This window comes from Triticum urartu, chromosome 7A (genome assembly GCF_056163025.1).
Source record: "Triticum urartu cultivar PI428250 chromosome 7A, HENAU_Tu73, whole genome shotgun sequence".
NCBI classification, from domain to species: Eukaryota; Viridiplantae; Streptophyta; class Magnoliopsida; order Poales; family Poaceae; genus Triticum; species Triticum urartu.
The window spans coordinates 3,381,208-3,403,205 of NC_141879.1; the positions used below are offsets into that span (position 1 = coordinate 3,381,208).

The 21,998-nt window shown below is 44.5% G+C and overlaps 3 protein-coding genes and 1 long non-coding RNA gene across 8 annotated transcripts; 2 read left to right on the plus strand and 2 right to left on the minus strand.

Annotated features, from left to right (window-relative positions):
• Nucleotides 1–9,110, minus strand: LOC125523466 (putative inactive DNA (cytosine-5)-methyltransferase DRM3). Of its 3 annotated transcripts, none has more exons than XM_048688503.2 (12): nt 8,972–9,110; nt 8,050–8,080; nt 7,816–7,932; nt 7,632–7,722; nt 7,426–7,490; nt 6,760–6,859; nt 5,348–5,424; nt 5,135–5,234; nt 4,896–4,972; nt 1,430–2,858; nt 568–655; nt 1–476 (listed from the first exon to the last, which is right to left on the minus strand). In XM_048688503.2, exons 2-10 carry the CDS (start codon nt 8,050–8,052, stop codon nt 1,617–1,619), a joined length of 1,872 nt encoding a protein of 623 aa, XP_048544460.1. In that variant the 5' UTR covers nt 8,053–8,080; nt 8,972–9,110; the 3' UTR covers nt 1–476; nt 568–655; nt 1,430–1,616. The 3 variants fall into 3 exon arrangements, with proteins under 3 accessions (XP_048544460.1, XP_048544461.1, XP_087390786.1); XM_048688504.2 differs by having other exon boundaries at nt 7,819–7,932; nt 8,972–9,109; XM_087534660.1 differs by lacking the exon at nt 8,972–9,110 and adding an exon at nt 8,807–8,951.
• On the plus strand, nt 5,431–7,419 carry LOC125523216 (uncharacterized). The gene is made up of 3 exons (XR_007290142.2): nt 5,431–6,088; nt 6,239–6,311; nt 7,157–7,419. It is a non-coding gene; the product is annotated as an uncharacterized LOC125523216 (long non-coding RNA).
• Nucleotides 9,111–10,463: 1,353 nt separating the features above from the next.
• LOC125523213 (signal peptide peptidase-like 2) lies at nt 10,464–15,989 on the plus strand. Of its 2 annotated transcripts, XM_048688264.2 has the most exons (14): nt 10,465–10,749; nt 11,111–11,269; nt 11,366–11,477; nt 11,595–11,714; nt 12,643–12,800; nt 13,158–13,334; nt 13,491–13,525; nt 13,625–13,781; nt 13,916–13,969; nt 14,054–14,146; nt 14,716–14,855; nt 15,254–15,324; nt 15,429–15,512; nt 15,613–15,989. In XM_048688264.2, exons 1-14 carry the CDS (start codon nt 10,612–10,614, stop codon nt 15,705–15,707), a joined length of 1,593 nt encoding a protein of 530 aa, XP_048544221.1. In that variant the 5' UTR covers nt 10,465–10,611; the 3' UTR covers nt 15,708–15,989. The 2 variants fall into 2 exon arrangements, with proteins under 2 accessions (XP_048544220.1, XP_048544221.1); XM_048688263.2 differs by having other exon boundaries at nt 10,464–10,749; nt 13,916–14,146.
• Nucleotides 15,990–16,562: 573 nt separating this feature from the next.
• ML5 (MEI2-like protein 5) lies at nt 16,563–21,998 on the minus strand. 2 transcript variants are annotated; one of them, XM_048688498.2, is made up of 13 exons: nt 21,853–21,998; nt 21,264–21,319; nt 20,969–21,148; nt 20,232–20,701; nt 19,812–19,970; nt 19,612–19,728; nt 19,344–19,495; nt 19,077–19,168; nt 18,062–18,977; nt 17,886–17,970; nt 17,730–17,798; nt 17,402–17,581; nt 16,563–17,215 (listed from the first exon to the last, which is right to left on the minus strand). In XM_048688498.2, exons 2-13 carry the CDS (start codon nt 21,295–21,297, stop codon nt 17,072–17,074), a joined length of 2,598 nt encoding a protein of 865 aa, XP_048544455.1. In that variant the 5' UTR covers nt 21,298–21,319; nt 21,853–21,998; the 3' UTR covers nt 16,563–17,071. The 2 variants fall into 2 exon arrangements, with proteins under 2 accessions (XP_048544455.1, XP_048544456.1); XM_048688499.2 differs by lacking the exon at nt 21,853–21,998 and adding an exon at nt 21,439–21,457.

Genomic DNA, 21,998 nt, shown 5'->3' on the forward strand with positions numbered 1-21,998 from the left:
TGCACTGAATAAAGACAGGTTAACACATCACACAGACACTGATCACTTGATAGTTACAGTTTCCACTTCACCTAAAATGGCAGAGCCAGTCAATTGACGGCGAGCGCAAGGAAGAACCAAAGTGCCGTCGCTTGATTTTGCCATGGCTCGGAACCGAACCTTGACAGCATGGCCAGGGAAAGAACTCCATACATGCACAGGAAAGTGTGCCACCTGCTCTTAATTCCTACCATCAACTATGAAAGCACCCAACAGTCACACAAGTATATTTAGCTAACACTAATTACCACTTTCAGAAGTTTTATCCAACGGCGCAACAAACCACCATAATATCAGCCAAATCTCGAGAACCTGATCAAAAGTCATCAGTCAATAGGTTTCAATTTTGTCTTTGTCGGCCACTGGACTCGTCTTCAGTCAAAATCTAGAGGAGCACAATAAACTCATCGCTTGATAGATTACAGCTTCCATCTCACCTGAAATGAGAAGAGAGAAAAGATTATTATTTTTCGGAACCGAGATAGCAGAAAAAGATTATTATCTGTCCAGGGTTGAGGGGCGTGGTACCTTCATCTTGGTCAGAATAACAAAGACCTCATCTGCAGGGGCAATCTTGTAACCCCAAGCACCTTCTCAACGGATTCCTCGCTGCAATCTACAACCAAATTTCCCCATGATTACAGGATGCAACAACACATTCACATTCTTAAACATGGAACTTAACTGAATCTGTACTATGTACAACAAAAAAAGACAGATACACTAACCAAAAGCTATATGTTAGATATAATGCAGTTAAGAGAGGCCGAAATATTCAAAATAAAAAAACATCTTATCATAGATTGGTGGCGGTACCACAGCGAATGGGGATATTATAGACATTGGCTGCTCTGAACTGGATGACCTAGAGAAACACATGCATGCAGAGGAGCAACATCGCAAACAAATCTTAAACAATTGACGAAATCAGTCCTGCCTAATGGCTGCTGCCTCACATTACATATTAGTTAGTTGGTTTCTGTGCAATAGCACACGCATCTTCAGAACTGAACGGAATCTCATAGGAAACAAATACAGCCTCTCTCTACTCGAACAAAAACAACAAATACAGTGAGCGGTCTGCAACCTAATCTGGACCCAGCTAGTTGTTACATTATAAAGTAACTAAGTCCACAGATATATGATACACGTGACAGAGACCCAAAAACGCAAAAAACACATCTTATCATTGATTCATAGCACACAAACATTGCAAATTGGGGCATTAGAAATTACTACATTGGCTGCTCTAAGCTGAATGGCATCCAAACACATGCACACACAAGTCTCATAGAAAACAAATACATCCATTGGCCATGCCAATTGCAAACTAAAAATCCTTCATAGAAAAAAAAAACTACTTGTGCAAAACAAACAGAAGAAGATTTACCTTTTTTTTATGGCATACAAGCTCATTATGCAAGGATAACACTAGCCATGAAGATGAGGTCTCATTGCGGACATATTGCTACAAGAAGACAAAGAACAAAAAAACTTCACTTTTTGTAAAGGTGTTAGTATTGGTCCTTGATAATCCACACCTCATGGGAGAATGACCGAAGACAGAACTATGTGTGTCAGACAACTTTTTGCATCCGTCTCACCATCTGGACAACCCGGACATACTCAAAAAATCGATTGCTGTCCATTCCCATGGTTGTGCCCACCGTCATCGCTGTGCCTCTGTAAAAATCGTAGTTCCCACCAACAATGAGGTCAAACCCGCCAAACTCTTTCATCAGGTCCTCAAACTCCTTGGTATCTAGCTTCTGGATCCTATCAAGTTGTCTTAGCTTTCCATTCTGCTGGGTTTTTCTCCACCACATCTTTAGAACTCTACGGTTCACCACAGACTCCTCTACGGACACCACGCACCTCAGCGGAATTCCAAGACGGTGTAGAGCGACTTCTGCACCCCCGATTGCACTGTAGATAGAGATCACTCTCAGCCCATCAGGATACCGGTCCTTTAGGGCCGACAAAAGGTATGCTATGGTATCAGTTTGCAAGGCAAACCTCATGGAAGCAACCTTGTCTTGTGGGTCTATGCCCGGCAGATCCGTATGGCTAGCTGAATAGCCTAGAATCACTTCCATCTGGTGTGGCTGCAGAGGGCCTAACTTGTCTTGACCAGTCCAGACGAGATTCGCCATCTTGCATTGATGAATGATCTGCGCTTGCTTCACTTCTGAAAGATTTCCTCGCGAATCTTTCACCGCCTTCTCCACCTTCTCACAAATCTGTTCAGTTCCCACCACACCTAAAGCAACACCATCGATCTGCTTTCTGGTGTCCCATGAGGGCCAGAACCGTCTTATCAGAGGCAATGCATCTCTGATCGTCATTGGTGACCTTGGAATCGCAGCATGCCTTCTCTCCGTTGGAAGGTTATGAATATAACCCTCCTTCCGCATCAGAGCCGAGAATGATTGACTGTTTAGATACTCCAGTTGCACGTTGAATAGGAAACTCGAGAGCTGATTCCACGTGTCTTTGCTGATGTCAACAAGACTTGCATAGAGGAAGAAGGGAGGTTTGAAAAGGTCACCGTGGATGTTTCTACCAGGGCTTGACGTCCTTTCAAGACATTCATCCTTCAGAGAAGCATTAGCAATTGACCCAGAACAACGACTTAACCATGGAGTGCGGCTAGATTGATTAACATTCTGACTGCTTGATGCCCTTCTGTCATCTCCAAATGCATGCTTGGCCTTTTTACGTCTGATGTTGGCATCATCATCATCATCATCATAGAACCTCAATCTCGATGTTGAATACCCAGTTTCTGTCTCGTCCGGAAATTCAGACTCTATCTTCACCTACATAAAAGAGAACATACAGTGCCATGTTAGAAACAAGAGGGGTTATTAATTAGTTTTTATTGTTTTACATCCATGAGAGCATTTAAAGATGTCGCTTTCCATATGAGCACTGGAGTCAGTGATTACATACTTTAATAATCATGAAACAAAAGAAACTAGAAAACCAACTGGAAACATCATAAATAGAAATCGTTTATGTAAATAGTTGATCTAACTTCTTTTTGGATATGAGATCAAACAGATATTAACATTGCCCTTATCTGTCCACATATGGTTTTTGAACTCTGCAGGAGATCCTATAAGTAAAACAAGGTACTCTACACTACCATCGCTCCTACGGGGAGACATGATATGCGTAAATAGCACCCCACTTAGAATTTTGCCACTTCCTCCCGTAAAAGGACTAACAGATGTGGGACGACACAACAAACATTACATACCGGTGTCACTCACCCTAGGCTTCTAATTCCAATGCGAGAGTTAAGTCACAACCACGACTCCACATAGGCCACTTCACGGTTCAAGAAACCATCGGTACCCTCGGTCGGGTGGCGAACGCGGCTGTAAGTACCAGAAGGGAGTTCACATAAGGGATTACCCAGGTTTGAGCCCACATGGTGAGGTAACACTCTACGGAGCACCTCGTGCGAGGGGGTTACAGTAGAGATGTGTATGGCTATCGAGAGTATAGTATATGTTGTAAATGGGAATGGCTACCCGCAGCCTCGCCTTATATAGGTGACGAGGTCTATGGGTTTACAGGTGATCTAACCGATCTCATGCCGCCACCATCTTGGTTTGCACGCCCAAGATGGGCTCCTGATCTTTATCTGAGCCTCCAGGCTCCCTCCTGTCACCAGACCCCTGCCAGACCACCTGGGCCCCAGCCCCCAGGGCAAGCCTGCTGCCGGGCCTCCCTCTGAGGGACCACCCCCGGTGTATTACACCATCAGTAGCCCCCGAGCGTGTCTAGAGTTAATCTTTTTCATCCCCGGGAATGAGAACCTAGGCGGGCTCCTAATGTCGACAATTGTGGTTTGTCTTCATGAGTCTCACTTCAAGGTATTCAGGCCAATGTTTTCGAGTCGATGAGTCGACGGGTCGCTCGGGGAGGGCGACTCTAGACTAGTCGTGACTAGTCTAGACTCACGGTCGACGAGTCGACATGGCGACGAGTCGACGTGAGTTAAGCAGCAGGCAGTCAGGGGAGGAGCACAAGTGCACAGCAGCAGCAGTAACCAGGGCCAACTGAGAGATGGGCCACTAGTTATGCACTTCCCTGTGGCCCAAAAGCCCATCTAGTAGCTATATACTCCTCCCGTGACCTAATCCACCATCCACACTCCCTCCTCCCTCACCACACCCGCCACACATTCGCTGCCACTCTCTTGCCACCAGTCCACCACTCCTCCCAGCGATGGATCTCTCAACTCCCCCGCAGCAGCTCTCTTGCCACCGCTCCTCCTCCCAGCCCGCTCCTCTTGCCGCTTCAGCTTCAGCAGCAGCAGCAGCAGCGCGGCGGCAAGGGCGCAGCAGCAGCAGCATCAGCAGCACGGCGGCGGGAGAGTGCTCCAGATCCAGCGCTGCTTCGAGTCGTTCGACCCCAAAACCGCGACTAGTCGTGACTAGTCGCGCGAGTCGCTCGACTCATCCCAGGAGTCGAGCCGAGAGGCTGAGTCGGCCCTGGAACTGCGACTCGTCAACTAGTCGACGACTAGTCGCGACTAGTCGAGCGACTCGAAATCCATGATTCAGGCTCGCCAAATGCACGGGTTCCTGGATAGCGTCTTCGTTCAGAGTGACCGGTCCGGGTGGCTCTGGGGCCTTGTGCCCTATCACGTGCTCTGCGTATGATGACCGAGGCGATCATGCACCGGGGGAGCCCGTGGGGGAAGTGGCGACGGGTTTCGTCCGGTGACAGCGAAGATCACAGGCCTGCTGCCGGGCTTCCTGCCGAGGGACCACCCCTGGTGTATTACACTGTCACCACTGCAAACAGCCCAAGTCTAATAAAAATGAATGTCATTTAGTTACCTTTTTCTGCTCAGTGGTATTTGAGAAGCGTCTTGCGAATATCGAGTCAGCCAACTCCTCGACTGTTGCTTCCTCGCCTGGAAAGAGTGGGAAACATGACATTTAAGGTTTCTGAACTCAACAGAGCACACTAACACTAGTAGACTGCAAATAAACATGTACTCGTCAGCTTAAAATTGACAGATTGATATATTTAAAGTCATGGATACAGCTCTAATCCTCACACCATGTTTACCTACCAAAAATAGCAATCACAGATGAGACCTCTTCTTTACTGAAACCCATCTTGAGCAAAGAAAGTGGTGTATCCATTACCTCAGGCTGCAATTCAGCAGTTTCCTGAAAAATTGTCACTTTAAAATAAAAGTGTGCATATTGGAATGCTCTAGCACAACAAATTCACCGAACAAAGTCTATAGCAGCGAGAAATGATGTAGCAATTGAGTTAATACTTGTTTCTGCTCAATGTTATTCGCAATGCGTCTTGCCAAAATTGCGTCAGCAAGCTCCTCAACTTCAGCTTCTTGACCTGAAAGGAACAGGAAAAATGACATTAAGGTCTGTAGGAAATCACCAAAACAGACTAACAAGTGAAACAAGTCTGCTCTACAATACGAAAATGATATTGTCATCTTCGTGGAGAGTGATGACAGTAACACTCTGCATCTCAATTCCTTGATGTTGTTTTGAGGGGATGTAAGGCATGAAGACAAGAGTTAGGTTGTGGATTTTGGTGTTAAAATGTAAAGCTGGGCACCTTATCTCTGACATATCTGGGTACGCCCATTGATGAACACAGATTACCTAATGCTCAGCTTATGCATTTGGTTCAGAAAATCAGTAAGAGGATAGGTCCATGGCAGGGGAGTCACCTATCCTCCTGGGGGAAGACTTATTCTTTCCCATGCATGTCTGGCAAATATGCCTCGGTACCAGATGGGTTTCACACCAATTGGCAACTTTTGTTCCATATCTTAGATACAGGTTTCAATTCCAAGCTGTAGTAACTATGATAGGTTAAGACCTCACATTACATGGATCTTAGGTGCTAACATGTTTTTTTTTAATTATTGCAGCTTCTCTACATGAAGTACAGTTGCTGGTTAACCTTCTTGGTATATGGAAAGAATCTGAGTACTCTGGCCACTCTATTCCTGTTGGTGATCTTGCTTACATTTAACTGCACCATCAAGGTTGGTAATTAATTTCTTAGCCTTACTACACTCATGAGAAATACTGTATACTATACTGTCGCATGTTATTCACACTGCAGTTTGGCTTATATTCTGGCAAATTCATTCCGTGCATTTGACCATCTGTCCTATGCGGTCTTATATTGTCAGCATGTGCTCTCTTCTCAAAGATACGGACTGAAGTTTCTGCTTCAACGGCCAGCATGTTGCTAAGCAGCTGAAGGTAAAACCAATGTAAATGCGGTTTTGTGTTGTGAGTTAGATATATAACGATAGAACCCATATATAGTTTTGGGATGGACTGTTTACACACAAAAATCGAAGGGTGAACAAATGATTGATGTTTACACAAGGCACTCCTGCAGCCACCAATAAATAATGGAACGAACAAATGCTTGAACTTAGGTTGTCTGCTTTTGTTAATATACAGATTCATGTTGAACAAGCTCACGTTAGCCGCCTTTTCTTTTTGGCACAGAAATAGTGGAGTGCCGTGATATTCACTTTCTTTTTCTCATTTCACAGAAACATAATTGAAAGGATCTCAAAACCCATTGATAGGTTTATCTAACTTATTGGTTGTAATAACATCCTGTATTATGGAGCAGAAAGAGTATCCAGTAAAATAAGTAACAGAAGCAAACAATATTGAAGATTTTAGAAGCACCTACCAAAAGCTTCAATAGCAAACGAGACTTCTTGTTGAGTAAACCCCATCTGGAGCAAAGAATGCGGTTTATCCATTTGCGCAGGCAGAAATTCAGCATTTCCCTGAAAAGGTGTCAATTTAAAACAGAAGTATCAGGCCTGAGGTTGCTCACATTTGCATATGACTTAGTCTAACATATACTAGGTCTAGGTGTTAAAAGTTGAAAAAAAATTGTAAACATAAGCAACAATCATGATAAATGTAGCAATCCTGCCTGCAGTTCATACTACAATTATCAACATGCCTGGAGAACTATTCTGTTGAGAGCTTGATCATTGATCGGTATTTCAACCGGGTCAGTTCTCTGGTAGGTTTGAATAGTACTTTTCATTTCTGTTTATTTTTAGTACAAATTGCAGTGGAAGAACGAAGGATGGAGCCAGAAGAAATGCCGAACCCACAAGTACAACCAGCAGATATGTTTGATTAGTACTTCCCATTTCTGTTTATTTTTTAGCAGTTCTATGATTTTTCTAAGACTGTTCTTGTGATTCATGTCCAGAATATCTGAGACTGGAACACCCAAGTGTGAGCGAATGCGCTAGCTCATGGCAGCACGAGATCGAGATTCAGAGGTAGTAGAAACAAGAGCTACTAAAGAAAAACAAAAGGGATCGGGAAAATAAACCTCAGTTGTAGCTTCTTGAGCACTCACAATCCAATCCACGAGCTGATCAATTGATGCTCCCTCACCTGAAAAGAGATTAAATATGTCCGCTTTAGGCGCCTAGGCGTCGAGGCGCCCCCCCCCCCCCCCCCCCCAGTGCCTTAAAGCAAAGTGTCGCCTTAAAAACATAGGTTACTACCTTTACATGTTGATGCAGAATCACATACCTAACTCACTGGCTGCCAAATCGACCTCTTGCTTCGAGAAGCTCATTTTGGTCAGTAAATACGACCTCTTTTTTGAGAAAGAATCTAGCTCCTGCAGAAGTTAGGAACATTCAGAAGATTTGGACAAACGAGTTCAACACAAAGGATACATGACAATGACAGCGGGTACGAGGATATATATCACCACGGTATCTCGGTCAGCTTCTATTGTGGGCAGTGAAGGAGCACTGTTTTCTTCATCATCAGAAGCAAATAGACTACCCAAAGAAGTTGATGATCCCGACCCGGTGTTTCGCGAGGCCTATAACATCAAAGTAAATTCGGTATATTTTAGGAGCATCGCTGGCGAGAAAAGGGAAGTAACTAAGAGCACGGCAATGAAAGAGAAGACAAGTGAATAGACAAGGTCCGGCTCTACCATTTTTCTCGATCAAATCTGCCTCTTGGCCCTGAAAAAAGAAACGGTAACGATGGCATTAATATAGATGCACTGCGGTGAGAGTGAGAGATAATGGAACATAAGTTGGGAGACACAACACAATGGAACAGAACAGAGTTAAAGCCAAAAAGAACCCCCCCCCCCCCCCCACACACACACACACCCACCGGAGCGCTTCACCAAAGAAAAGTACTCCCTCCGTCCGGAAATACTTGTCATCGAAATGGATGAAAATGGATGTATCTTGAAACAAAAGCGTCTCAAACAATCAACAAACATGCATCGACCCTAAGCAGCAGAGCAAAACATGCATCGACACAAGTGAGAACCAACCAAAACATGAATCCCAATAACACCAACAGGGACTATGCTCTTTATCCATCACAGGAGATCAGTATTCCTGAATTGCTGCATCTTCATCCCTTTCCCCGGCCTGCCAGGCAAGGGCATCTTCATCTTCGCCATCAGGGGTCCTGATACAGAGCACCCAATCTCCCGAAATAAATCGTAAAAGACACTAATTTCAGGCCGTCCGGAGGTGACCAGAGTACAAAACGCACCGCCGCCGCCTCTACATCTCGCCGGCCAAACCTGAACAGCAAGAGCGCGACGGCCCCGCCTCGCCTGCTCCGCCACACGGGGTGGGCGGAACATACCGATGCGGGCACACGACGACGCGGCACCGCCTCCACCGCCGTCGCGGCGCCCAGGGAATCCTATCGGGAAACCTACCTACCTGCAATGCCGACGGAGAACCGGAGCTCCCCTCTCCTCCGGCCGCGAGGGCGGCAGACGGAGGAGACGACGGCCCGCCGCGGCCTCGCCGGCGGTCGAAGCGGGGGAAGAACCTTGCACCGCGGAGGGGACGAAGAGAGCGAGGGCAAGGAGAAGATAGCATTACCTGCCGCCGCGGAGAGGGTTTAGAGCTTTGGACGGCGGCGGCGGCGCCGGCCCCGGCGAGGAAAAGCCCTCCCCTTTTTCCTGTTTGTTTGTCCAAAGGCTCCGGGTGCGAGAGCAGAATGCAGCCGCCCCCTTATTTTATTACTTCCTTCGTCTGAAAATATTTGTTCCAAAAATGAATGTATCTAGATATATTTTAATTATAAATACATTCATTTCTACAACAATTATTTTCAAATAAAGGGAGTACAATTGAATGTGCGAGGAAAATCCCTTTCCTTTTTAGTAGTACAATTGAATGTGCAAATCGGTCCTTGAACTCTAAAACTATGCTTTGGAGGACCATGTCTTCTTCTTTATTTCTTTCCTTTTATATCCCTTTTCATTCTTGATTTTTTTTTTGGAGTGCTCTATATGGGGAGACGAACCGACGCAATCGCGGGAAAGGGAGTGAGCGGTGGATAACCGCGATCCGGACAAAAGAGGGTCGCTACTACGATGATCGTCTATAATGTCATTAGCGCGAGCCCTTGCTATAGTCGGTGATACTTGTTTCATCTGGCTCATCTCACTCCTCTTTGCCTTCAGGCCCACCCACTATTCACCTCATTCACGACGATGCCACTCATCTCATTTGTGCCATACCCTAACTCTTGCTATAATTGGCAAGTTTTCTACGAACTTCGCTTACCACCTCCTCATTTCCAAAAGTTGTGCCATATCTTGCGTGACTGGTGATACCAAAGCAAATGCTAGTGATAAAAAGACCGATAAATGACGCGTAATAAGAACCACGAGGAGATGAGAAACTAACCTGATGAATGTTGGCACTTAAAAACTGGCAAAATACATTCTCATTTTGTCTTGGACATGTATCTCTAGCCTTTGCACCTGCTTCGCTCCCGTTTTACGATCTTTAGTACCAACCTTCATTAGTCAAAGACACACTTTTCCTTCATAGAGACCGAATCAAACAGCCATAAGGTAGAAAGAAGTTTGTTGTCCGTTCCAACTAAAACAAGCGGAAGGAACTAGGAGAGCAATACAGAACACTTGACAAAAATAACTATGCTCACACTGTTTATTGTGTGGTATAAAAAGGGCATTCATCAAATCACCCTAAACTAGAATAGGAAGAGCAACACCCTACACCATGACATTATGAGTTCATACCCCGTGTCATTTGGTGAAACCCGTCAAGGGTGCGAGCTCTACCTGGCCGCCGACTCTCATCCCCTACTCGACACGGGCCACGATAACAATGTCGAGCGGAAGAAGGGAGTCGACAACGAAGATGTGCCGCCACCTGAGCATTACTCTCTCTGTAAAGAAATATAAGTGCGTTTAGATCACTACTTTTGGTCGGAGTCCATGCCCTCATGCCTCGGGAAAAAAATGCGAGGAAAAACGTAAGGGAAAGCAAACATGTTTTCCGGCCGAGAAAGCGTAAACATACGAAAGACGCCATCATCTAAACCCACTCCACGAGCTCCATCGTCGACTGGTCGGAGTTTGATCCCATCTCTTCTGAAATCCAAACCAAAATTCCTTCCTTTTCTTTCTCCCTTCCGTCCGAATCAAAGTGGCGAGGCCTCTCCCTCTCAGGCCTCCCCTCCCCAGCTGCGCCGGGAAGGAAGGCCCATGGCGATCCTCCCCCTGCCCGCGGTCGCCGCCTTCCTGCTGCTGCTCCTCCTCGCCGGGCGCGCGGCGGCCGACGACGCCTCCAGCGACGACCGCGGCCACGACGCCTCCCCCGGCTGCAACAACAAGTTCCAGCTGGTAAACCAACCAACTGCCCAATCCCCATCCATTCTGCTCCCCATCAGAGTCAGATCTCGTCGCCCCTCTGCTCGCGATTCGTGGATTAGGTTCTGACTCGGATTTTTCCGATGTCAAATGTGGAATCTTTCTTTGGACATAGAGTAGATGCAACCCGTCCCTGCTACAGTAGATAAGATGAACTCTGCTTGATTGATTGATGCCCAACCTGACTTTCTGAACCCACCCTACTGTGAACCTGGCAGCAATGTTCTTATGTGTTTTCTGATGGTCAGCAGCAGCAGCAGCAGCAGCAGAACAACCACTTATGTGTGGCAGCCCACCATTCTTTCTCATGCTTCCAGATTTTCTTGTTCTCCAGGTTAAGGTGAAGAACTGGGTGAATGGAACCCAGGGCACGACCGTTGTCGGACTGAGCGCGAGGTTCGGGTCCCCCTTGCCTAGAACTGTCGACGGGGCTCAGAGAACATTTGCTGCCCTCACCAATCCTCCAGACTTGTGCTCCAATTCGACCTCAAAGGTTCGGTTTCGGCCCCGATATGACTCGGTTACTACCAAGTTGTTTTCATAAGCATTTTTCTAATATAATCTAAACTAATCCTTGCTGCTGCTGCAGTTGACCAATTCTATTGCTTTAGTGGCACGTGGAGGGTGTCCTTTCACCGCCAAGGCCGAATTTGCGCAGGCTGCTGGTGCAGCCGGTTTGGTTATTATAAATGACGATGAAGGTATTACCAGGACAGCCTGAGATATATTGTTATCTCTGCCCTGTTCGATATTTTTCTGGTAGGCATACCTGATTCTCTTGCAGACAGTAATCCGTTTGGTCAACTCTGTGTTTGCAGAGCTTTACAAGATGGTTTGTGGTGACAATGATACTTCACTTAATGTGACAATCCCCGTCGTAATGGTGCCACACTCAGCAGGCAATAATCTGAAGGACTTACTGGACCATGGAGCAAAGGGTAAGTACATATTCTTCTTAACTCTCCTTACTATTGTTAGCTGTTGAACTTCGTAATTGCTACAGTAGTAGAGTTTGATTAGTTAAACATCTGTAGTCTCTTATTTCTGCTTATTTTCCTAATAAATTGCAAGATCATTTTGCAGACGATAATCCATTAGTTTGACTCCATTCTGTCTAATCAAACGTTTTAGAAACATTTGTTTCCATATTGTGTCAACTTAACTTAAAGCACGGAATGCTTAGAATTCAGACAATTGCATGCAATTTTAATCTATTTTTTGTTAATGGAAGGGAGTTATACACTTATACTTACCATAACATTGAAGTGCTTGAGCATCTCCCTCAACCCTGCATGTGTATTCACAAAATTTTGTTTTAGAATTATAATTTGAAAAGTAGTTAATGCATAGCAAACCCAGTACCTAGACAAACTGCTGCATTTTTATCTAAGGCCTACGTGATAAGCCAGACAGATAATTGGCTGAAATAAGTGATATAGGGAAGGCGGCAGATGGGGGAATGAGAGAAAAATGATATTTTATTTCATGGCATGTCTCACCATGTAGCCAATATTTGTGCTAAACATTCAAGAAAATGCACCATAGATCCTTTGTGGTATGTGGCAGTTCCTCTAGTTATGGTAGAGGTTCCGACCCTGGATGCCTCATGTGCTTGTGAATCCATGCTAATAGTGTAAATTGGTATAATCATAGTCTAACTTCTTACTGAAGGACCGTCTTTGGATCCTTATCACAGAGCTTCTACATTTTTTAACACAAGTCAACTACTTAATGATCACATTTGTACTCATATGCCATGCATAAATAGTGTTTTCTTGAATGACTAATCTAAGTCCCATATCTTGTGAGTTAATTTTGATACACCAGACTATGCATTGCTAATAAGTGAATGTTCTTTTGCTGTAGTTGAGGTGCAGTTATATTCGCCAAATCGACCAGTTGTGGACCTTTCCGCATGCTTCTTGTGGTTAATGGCTGTAGGAACTATAGTCTGCGCCTCACTCTGGAGTGAATTCGTTGCATGCGAACAGATTGATGAGCATTATAATCAGCTGACACGGCAGGTCCTGACTTTTCTCCCTGTCCAGACTTGATGGCAGTTCATGCAATTTAGCTTCTCATATGCATATACTAATCAGTAAATCTCGACTCAGAACAGGGATGACTGACGAGACACTAATACGACTGCAGTGTAGAATACATGATTGTTGTTTGATTCCATGTTATCTACAGTTTTTTTATTTCACCTTGAGTTGCAAAAAAAATTGTTGTTAGGCACGCTTGCTACTTATGAATGATTATTAAAATAAAAAATAATTTGCATTTTATTGTGTTTGTTTCTAGCTAATGAGTAGTAATTTTCAGGTTATCACTTGGTTAAGTGTTTTTGCTAATGAGTTTCTTCGTTTCATACTAAACAGCCGGGACCTAATTCTGGAACAAACAACACACAAGATAAAGAAATCCTTGAAATCACAGCGAAGGGAGCTGGTGTTTTTGTCATAGTAGCTTCAGTTTTCCTTCTCCTCCTCTTCTACTTCATGTCGTCTTGGGTCGCCTGGCTACTGATTGTATTGTTCTGCATTGGTGGTATTGAGGTATTTCCTCATATATTCTCTATCTTTGCACTCTTTTGATCACAAGGCCTGTCTACTTGTACAAATACTTCTCTTGGCGCTTGGTTATTGAAGTGCTTGTTTAGTTTTTTATATTGGTATTTGGTTGTGAGTTTGTTTCTGTTTTGTGTCTTTCAGGGTATGCATGTTTGCTTGGTGACAATTATCTCTAGGTAATGCATGAAATAGTTTACATCAAGCATTTTTTTTTCAATGCTCTTTGTTTTATTTATCTCCTCATTGTCTGTGCCTCGTGTGCGCCTTGTTTACAGGATTAATAAGGATTGGGGAAATAATACTGTACAATTGCCCTTCTACGGGGAGGTCTTGGCCTTGTCTGTTGGAATAGTACCATTCTGTACGGTCTTTGCCATTCTATGGGTTGTTTATCGGCATTCTTCGTTTGCTTGGATAGGCCAAGACATCCTTGTAAGTTGAATTGATGATGATTCTTAGGTTCTCTTGCTATGTTTCTAATCTTTATTTTAATCCTTGTAAGACGGTTTTTTATGACCTTCAGTATTTAGTCTATATTTTAACCATGCAGTCTGTATTTGTCACAGGGTATCTGCCTGATGATAACTGTGCTTCAGATGGCGCGCTTACCTAATATCAGGGTATTGGCATGTCTATTTGCAGTAGTCCTAACAGTTTTACGACTCCTGCATGTATCAGAAGTATCTAAGGCTGTATCTTTGCAGGTTGCATCAGCTCTTCTTAGTGCTGCATTTGTGTATGACATCTTCTGGGTCTTCATTTCGCCTCTTATATTCCATGAGAGTGTTATGATTGCAGTAAGTGCATTCTTGACCTTTTACATTTACATCTAGAGTTATTACCAGTTACGCTCTAGTTTTACAGGTTAATTTACACAGTAGATTTTCTAGTTAAAGCAATGGATTAGGCTTGTTTATCCTCATCAAAAAGATAAATAAAAATGGAATAGTCTTGCAACCACATGACGAAGCCATTTAAGGTAGGTGTACTTTGAGGGGGCAAGGATTTGGTAGGTTGTAAAATCGAGAGGACAGGACAGAATCCACTAGGGTTACTTGCTTAAATACCTTCAGAATTAAGAGAGAAATGAGTAGCCTATCTTGAAACTGAGTGGACTGTTAGAATATTCAGTGTTATGATCTAATTTGGTGCTCTCATGACCCATATAAAATTGATGTATATTGGCAGCAAATGTTCAGACTCGAAACTGTAGTGAAATGTTTAGAACATGTTCTTTTTAATGGCTTATAATTTGACGTTAAACAAATACATTATCCAGCAAAAGCTCATGTTTTTAGTAGCCTATCTTATTCTATTATGTGCTGTGACTTGTGATTGAAAATTTCATTTTTATTAAAACCTTCAGGTTGCTAGTGGTGACAGCTCAGGGGAAGCAATTCCGATGCTCCTAAGAATACCTCGTTTCTTTGATCCATGGGGTGGCTATGACATGATAGGCTTTGGTGATATTATTTTCCCTGGATTGCTCGTTGCATTCAGCTACAGGTACTCTATGCAATGTTACTCCGTTAGTTCACTAATGGGTATACACATAGAAGTACTTAAAATACTATCTGGTAGTCTGGTCCCATTCTTGCTAAACGCGATGAAGGCCTTAAGACTCACACTTTTTGTTCTGAACCTTCATTTGGGATAACTAACTACCATGCTGGAAGATAGGTTGAGATGGCGAATATTGGGGAGATAATAGATCAATTCTTCTTGCTAGGTTGAGATTGAGAATATTAGGGAGACAATAGACCGATTCTTCTTGCTTATCTTGGACATCTTCATATAGTGAATGCTTGGGCCCTTGACGTTTCGTAGCACAATAAGAACTCTGTTTGTATGAGAGGTTTACGCCATTTGTTAATGATACATCATCACTTTGCTATACGATGCAGATTTGACAGGGCAGGCAAAAAGGGTATCTTGAATGGATATTTTCTATGGCTGACCGTGGGATATGCTGTCGGTAAGTGTGCTTGACTCATCTTGTTCTGTAGATAGTTCATTGTTTGTAGCAAGCAGTACCTCTTGTGCAGATCTCACATTTTCATTTTCTTTTTCCCCTTGCAGGCCTTTTCCTTACCTATCTTGCGCTTTTCCTGATGGATGGACATGGTCAGCCGGCGCTGCTGTACCTAGTTCCTTGCACGTTAGGTAAGCATACAAATTGTTCCTTTTGGTGCCTCGTCTTATCTACTTACTCCCTTCCCTCAATCAGCGCGACTGATGCCCGTATCGTACATTGTCATACCAGGGGTTATTGTGGTGCTTGGTTGGATAAGAGGCGAGCTGCCTCACTTGTGGAACTACGGAAGAAGACCAGAAAATTCAGTCGGCGAAGAAGTCTGAAATGTAACCTGACAGGATTATTTGTACTTGGAAACCGTTGACATCCTTCGATCTAATCAGTTAATGGATCTCAACATGATGTTCCATATCCGTGAGAACTGTGCGGCTTCGAGGAAATGTAAACTTAGCTGTAGCCAGATTTGTGTTTGGTATAGGTTGTACTTCGTCGACCTTGAAACGTGTGAGTTGAGGTTCGATGTGGGAGTTAACTTTGTATCAACAACAGAGATTACATATTATTTTATATAAGGCTGAGCTAATGGTATTCTATTCTTAACAAAACCATGATCACCTATGGGAGTTGAACAATCATTCAAACCCTAAATTTTCAGGACATTGCAATTTCAGATATAGTGGCACATTGGGCCACCCATGTTCAAATATGTGCCTGCTTGCAAACAAAAAACTGAAAGTGATGTTTTGCCAAGAACATCTAACTAGTTCATTGTCCACAACTAAGTGAATTTCCAAGACGAAGATGAGGCCATCATTTAATAATTTCTTCACAAGTTCACTCAGTAATCTAAACTTTCAAGTTAACTAAGTGTGGATTTGACCCCACCTGTAAAGAGGAGGCAACCATCTAATCATCTCATGATAATCTCTCTAATCTGTCTGAGCATTATAAATTTTGGAATGGTATTCTATTCTTGCAAAAATCAAGATTACCTATGGAACTGAGCAATCATTCAAACCCTAAATTTTCAGGACATTGCAAATGCATATATAGTGGCGCATTGGGCTGCTCATGTTCAAACATGTGGATGCAAACAAACTCTGAAAGTGAATTACTAGTAGGATCAGATAGATATATGAGCATTGTAAATTCTGGGTGAAGATGAATCATCATCGTCATACAAGGAAGAAATAAGCTCTGCATAATAATAAAATTGACACAGGAATCACTTATAATGCACAATGTGGGGATTCATATTTCCACACTGGCATCACCCGATTAGACCCGTCTTGAGTTGAGTTTCAACCATACAGAAAATAAAAGCATGCAGAACTAGCACAAGTATCCATCCGACTGTACAATTGGTGTTCTTTACAGAAAACCAAACCAAAAGCATCATCATCCAGTCATCATCAACTCCCCACATCTATCTGTACAGAGTTCGGGGGGTCAAAAGAGGGGGGGACCTAGCAAACTCCCGACTGCGATTCAAAGCCGCTGCTTCAGGGGGGCGACATCCGCTGCGACAAAAACCGGTAGATGCGCCATGCCACGCCACGCCATAATTCCTGCACTACTAAACCAATCTTCCTCACTTTTATACAGTTTGGGGGTGGACACCGCCTTTCGTCACAAGACAGTTAGACTCCGCGGCGGCGACTCCGAGCCTCTTCGTTGGTTATATAATCTACAAACTCCCCACCATGGATTTCTCCCCGGATATCTTGATCTCGTTGGGATTGTCGTCCTCTTCAAAGCCGAGGGGCTCCTTGCTGGAGCCTGCCCCACCATCCAGAGGCATGTGGATGCATATCCCATTTGGGAATGGTTCCTGAGTTTCATTCATGGTATTAGAGCACTTGCATTAAAGGTCAATATTGCTCAAAAAATTGCATAAACAGAACACTGGTAGTAAATCGTGTCCCCGGGTATTACACTTCACTTTTGAAAGAACTACAACTAATGTTTCAAAACAGATGGCCTTTCCCTTTCAGCATGCAATGCAACAACTTGTTACCTGATTTCCAGTCTCTGGTCCATTGGAATGAAAAAGAATGGGACGGCATCTCTTGTCCTCGTTCATCAAACTTGAATTCTGGAAATGTGAGATTAGTGCATTCCTTCCCTGGATCCTACCATAAGCCAATGACGCTACTTTCTCGCTGTTAAATTTCTCCCACTTCTTCCCATTGAAAGCCTGTAATTAAAGGTAGGCATCCAAAAGGTCATATTTCAAGCTGTTGAGATTAATTCAACCAGCGAGCATAGGCTGCTGTGAAATTCAGCTAGACATGGATCGGTAAGAGAACAATGGAACATGTAAAGGACCAACAAAGAAAACATACCTGGTAGAAAGATACAATGTGCACAGGGGATATCATGTTAATGAACGCATAACCAACATTGCATTTGTTCTGCAGGGGAAAATGAAAAAAAAAACAATTATTACACTGCTGGATATCTGAATACCTCGTTGAAAAAGTCAATATCAGATATACTACCTTGAAATCAATTGGCAGGTAGAAGAAGTCATACGTTCCTTTGTGGAGCTCATCAATTGCAGCCAAAAGCATCTTGGATGTGTACCTATCGAATTCAGGAAAAAATGAGTAAGGACAACCAGCAAGCAAAATATAAAGAGCACACAAGAAGACACCAAATGAGGACACGGGCTTACTTGTTTGGGATGTTTTTAATCATCAATGTTGTCCGAGTATCCTCCCCTTTACGGATCTTGTCCAAATCAAGCTGATACTGCTTCTTGCTATCTGCCTGGAACGCGCTGCTGTCAACTCTGCGGTTACGACCACGCTCAATGGTGGAGCTGTCAAGTCCATAATAACCAGGTCCTTGATATGTGGTGTTCCCAAAGAATGGTGGTTGCCCAAGTCTTGGCGATGGTACTGGTCTGAAGTTAGTAGAGTTATTATCTGTCAGGCTTCCACTTAGAGCAGAGACAGGATTCAGGGAAGCACGAGAAGCCATGTTCAGCATGAGGCTTCCCCCGTTTCGGTTAGCACCGCCAATGTTCCCCATATTTGCAAACCTAACTTGATTCATAAACGATGTCTCAGGCGATTCAGGCAAAAATCCGAAGTGGCTCTCAAACGGAGCTCCTGAAGGGGCAGACCCAACATGATGACGGTTTTGATCCAAAGATCCGAACAATGAAGCCTGGCGACTACCATACAGGAAGCCCTGACCCTGAGGGCGGCTACTAGATGACATTGCATGACCAACTGGTGGTGGACGCCACATTGATGAGGACTGGGAATGCTCCGGATAAGGCTTTGGGCTGCCCCACAGAAACTCAGGCCCTGTTAATGTCCCAGGACTCGAGCTCATATGGTCACTTTTGCGATCTTGGTATGACTGTGAGTGCTGAAACGCAGCGCCGAGGGACTGGTTGCTGTTTGAGAATACTTGATCATATTTAGACCAGTTGTTGTCCTTCCCAATTGGTGCAATCTTCAGAGCATTTGACATCATTGAAGGGGACATTCCGATAGGGCTCATTCCGTTTCCAGTAGGTGAGTTGCTGAATGCATGCAGCAAATTGTTGTCGGTTGGGCTACCATACTGAGCCCATGCCCCTGACAAGAGATGATGCATTTCTTAGTTGTGAACAGGTGTTTGGAAGAAAATTAGATGAAGTGAGGATAACAAGACTTAAAACTGATCCAGTAAAGTACCTGGAGGAGAGTTAGCCATAGGCGATCCGACGTGAGAATGCCTATAACCTCTGGGTTCATCTTCTAGTTCATGACCAAGGTGTTGCACCAAGCTAAATCAGAAGAAGAAAATAGAAGAAGAGTCAGATCAGACTGGAAAAAGTCATCAAAGACAGATATCTGAAAATTTGTGTTGTCCAAAATTCAAGGAACATCTCTCGAAGAGCAAACAGGCATATCTACTGCTTATTCAAATATACCATTCAATAACGCTTGGAACATTCATACCTTCTGCGTGTTCCACCAGGACGACTTGGCTCCAACTTGATACGTTTTCCAGCAATCTCACTCTTATTCAGTGACCGAAGAGCAGCTTCTGCCGCCCTAACATCGTAGAACTCAATAAACTTATGGTGCTTTTTGTTAGGCGTCTCTCTTATCTGCAAACAGAAATCAAACAACTTGAATGAATACCAAAAGAAAGATGTATGAAGCTGCATTTTTCAAGCAGAAACCTTAATTTAGGAGGAACAAAATTTGGGAGTAGCATCCTGACCTCCTTTACTTCCCCATAAGTTCCGAAAATCTGGCGAACCTCTTCATTAGAAACTGACGGATCCAAGTTAAAGATAACAAGAGTCCCCTGGTTTAAATCTTTGTCAGATGGATTCTCCTGCAAAGACCAACAAGGCATTCATTTTCAAGAACTACTTTTGCGGCCAAGGGCTAAGTGTGCAGAAGAGAAATGTAACAAACCTTTGGGATAGAAAAATGAATGTCAAGCTTTCTCCTCCTCAGAGGCTTATTCTGCAACGAACGCATTGCACCACGTGCAGCTCGGATATCAAAATAAGATATCATTACAAAGCCCCTATGCTTCGTTGCGGTGTAGAGGGTCCGGATATCCCCAAATTGCTGAAAGGAATGACAATAACGTCACTGTCAAGACCAACTGAGATTCGACATCAAACGGATACAGATAAGAACAAACGGTGGTTATGATTAGTCAACACAGAAGATGAAGGTGTCAAGATCATAAATATCCTATATACAGAAGATGTTCAGATACTAAATGATACACCTACTGCTGCTGAGTAATAACAGACAAATTGGAGTGGTTAAAAGGACATAAATCTGGTTCTCTCTCTAAAAAACAGAGTACATAAATCTGGTTACCTCAAAGAGAGAGCGCAGTTCAGAGTCCTCGACGTTACTGTTAATGTTCCTCACGAACAATGTCCTGGAAGGGTGCTCCCCCAGCGGATGCTCCCCAGCCACAGCTCCAGGACTGTTTGACAGACCGAAATTGTTGTTTACCCCATTGGCCCTGATCCCATCGCCTATGCTTGCATTCCCCAGACCAGCTGTGATGCTGTCCAGAGGGTCCGAGTCCAGCTCCATTCCCCCTCCACTTCCAAAGACATCAAACTCCTCCAGTTCCTCCGCGGGGTTAGTCTGCCCTGCCGGCTCGATCTCATTCGTGATCCCAGCGAAAAGCTCATCCTCATCGGGCAGCAGGTCGTCGATCTGCCGCAGATCAAAGTCAAACGGGTAGTCGTTCCCCTGAGGATCATCGTCGAATTCTTTCAGTTTAGCAGATGCGTCGTCCATCGAAGGGGTGCCATGTGCGGAGTCAGGAAAGTTCACTGGAAGAAAAAGGAAATGCACAGGATCAGGATTCAGGAATGCAACATGACAAAATTTTGGATTTTGCCAAACTTTTTCTGGCAAACTAATGCTGAGACTAGTTAACAGCAAAAGACTGGTGTTCCCTATTTCCATACATCCATCTGAACAATGTTAACTGGTAACTCTGACATACACAACACAGCAAGACTTGGTAAACAAAAATACACAATCATTGGCAATCCTTCCTTGAGAAGAAGGGGACAATTATTGGCGGGCGGGCCTACATTTTTCGTGCGGCAGAACGGGCAGCGAGGTGGAGAAGATGCTGGTGTCGCCGGCTCTGAGGCCATTGGGCGGGTTGGGGTTGTTGTTTGTCAGGGGCGGCGCCGGAGGGACTCCCCACGGGCTGCTGTAGCCCGGCGCCGCCTGCTGCCGCTTCTTGACGGCGAGCGGCACAGCGAAACCTGTAACAGAAAAAGAGCAGAAGCAGAGATATTAATAATTCAGATAGTGGAGCAGAGGAAACAGAGCAAAGGCAGGGCAGACATTGAGATAGATAGAGGAGGAAGCAGAGCCTACCTGGTGGGCTGAGAGGTGCCGGCGATCGGTCCATCAGTGCATTCGGGGATGGGCACCTGCAAGCAAATGGAGCTAATTTTAGCATCAAGTAGTTATGTGTGTATGTCAATGGGGAAAACGCGGATGAATTAGGATTGGTGGGGGAAGGAAGGAAGGAGGTAACTGAAGAACAAACCGGGTCAAAGAGTGGGAGGAGTGTATTTCGGAACTGGATAAGCACAGGGAAGGATGGAAGGAAGGAAGCAACGAACTTTGACCCCCGGAAACGAAACCGAACCCACCCTGGCCACGATCAAGAAATCAATCAATCCAATCCAATCCAATCCAATCTAGAGGGCCGGCGTCAACGATCCCGCCCAAGTACGACAAGTAGATTGGGAACATCAAGGAGATACGACCTTATTGGCAAGTAAGAGAGCTGGAATTGTTCCGGTCCATTCATGGATGGGGAGAGAGGAAGGCAATCAAATCAGGGAAGATTAAGAAGCCCTGAGTAACCGGAGACGATCAGACTAGTAATAAACCCATCAAGAACCCACCCACCCACCAACGGAAGAAGAATTGGGGGCCAAGAAAGAAGCCGACTGACCTGGCGCCTCCGGCGGCGGGGCGGGGGAACCCTAGCAGCTGGACTGAATCGGCGGCCGGAGAAATCCTTGCCCTGGCCTTGGTCTCCGGCCCGGGCGTGCTGCTGCGTTGGTTCGCGGGACGGAGCGATTTCTTGGGAGATGAGGG

Coding starts and splice junctions, on each gene's coding strand:
- LOC125523466 (XM_048688503.2), bottom strand. Junction 5,425..6,759: donor GTTTGCTATTGAAGCTTTTG/GTAGGTGCTTCT, acceptor TGTTCCTTTCAG/GTCAAGAAGCTGAAGTTGAG. Junction 4,973..5,134: donor ATCTGTGATTGCTATTTTTG/GTAGGTAAACAT, acceptor CACTCTTTCCAG/GCGAGGAAGCAACAGTCGAG.
- LOC125523213 (XM_048688263.2), top strand. CDS start 10,612: ATGGCGATCCTCCCCCTGCCCGCGGTCGCCGCCTTCCTGCTGCTGCTC. Junction 10,750..11,110: donor GCAACAACAAGTTCCAGCTG/GTAAACCAACCA, acceptor CTTGTTCTCCAG/GTTAAGGTGAAGAACTGGGT. Junction 13,335..13,490: donor TCTGCATTGGTGGTATTGAG/GTATTTCCTCAT, acceptor TGTGTCTTTCAG/GGTATGCATGTTTGCTTGGT.
- ML5 (XM_048688498.2), bottom strand. CDS start 21,297: ATGGACCGATCGCCGGCACCTCTCAGCCCACCAG. Junction 19,169..19,343: donor CCTGGTGGAACACGCAGAAG/GTATGAATGTTC, acceptor CTTCTGATTTAG/CTTGGTGCAACACCTTGGTC. Junction 17,971..18,061: donor ATTAAAAACATCCCAAACAA/GTAAGCCCGTGT, acceptor TGAATTCGATAG/GTACACATCCAAGATGCTTT.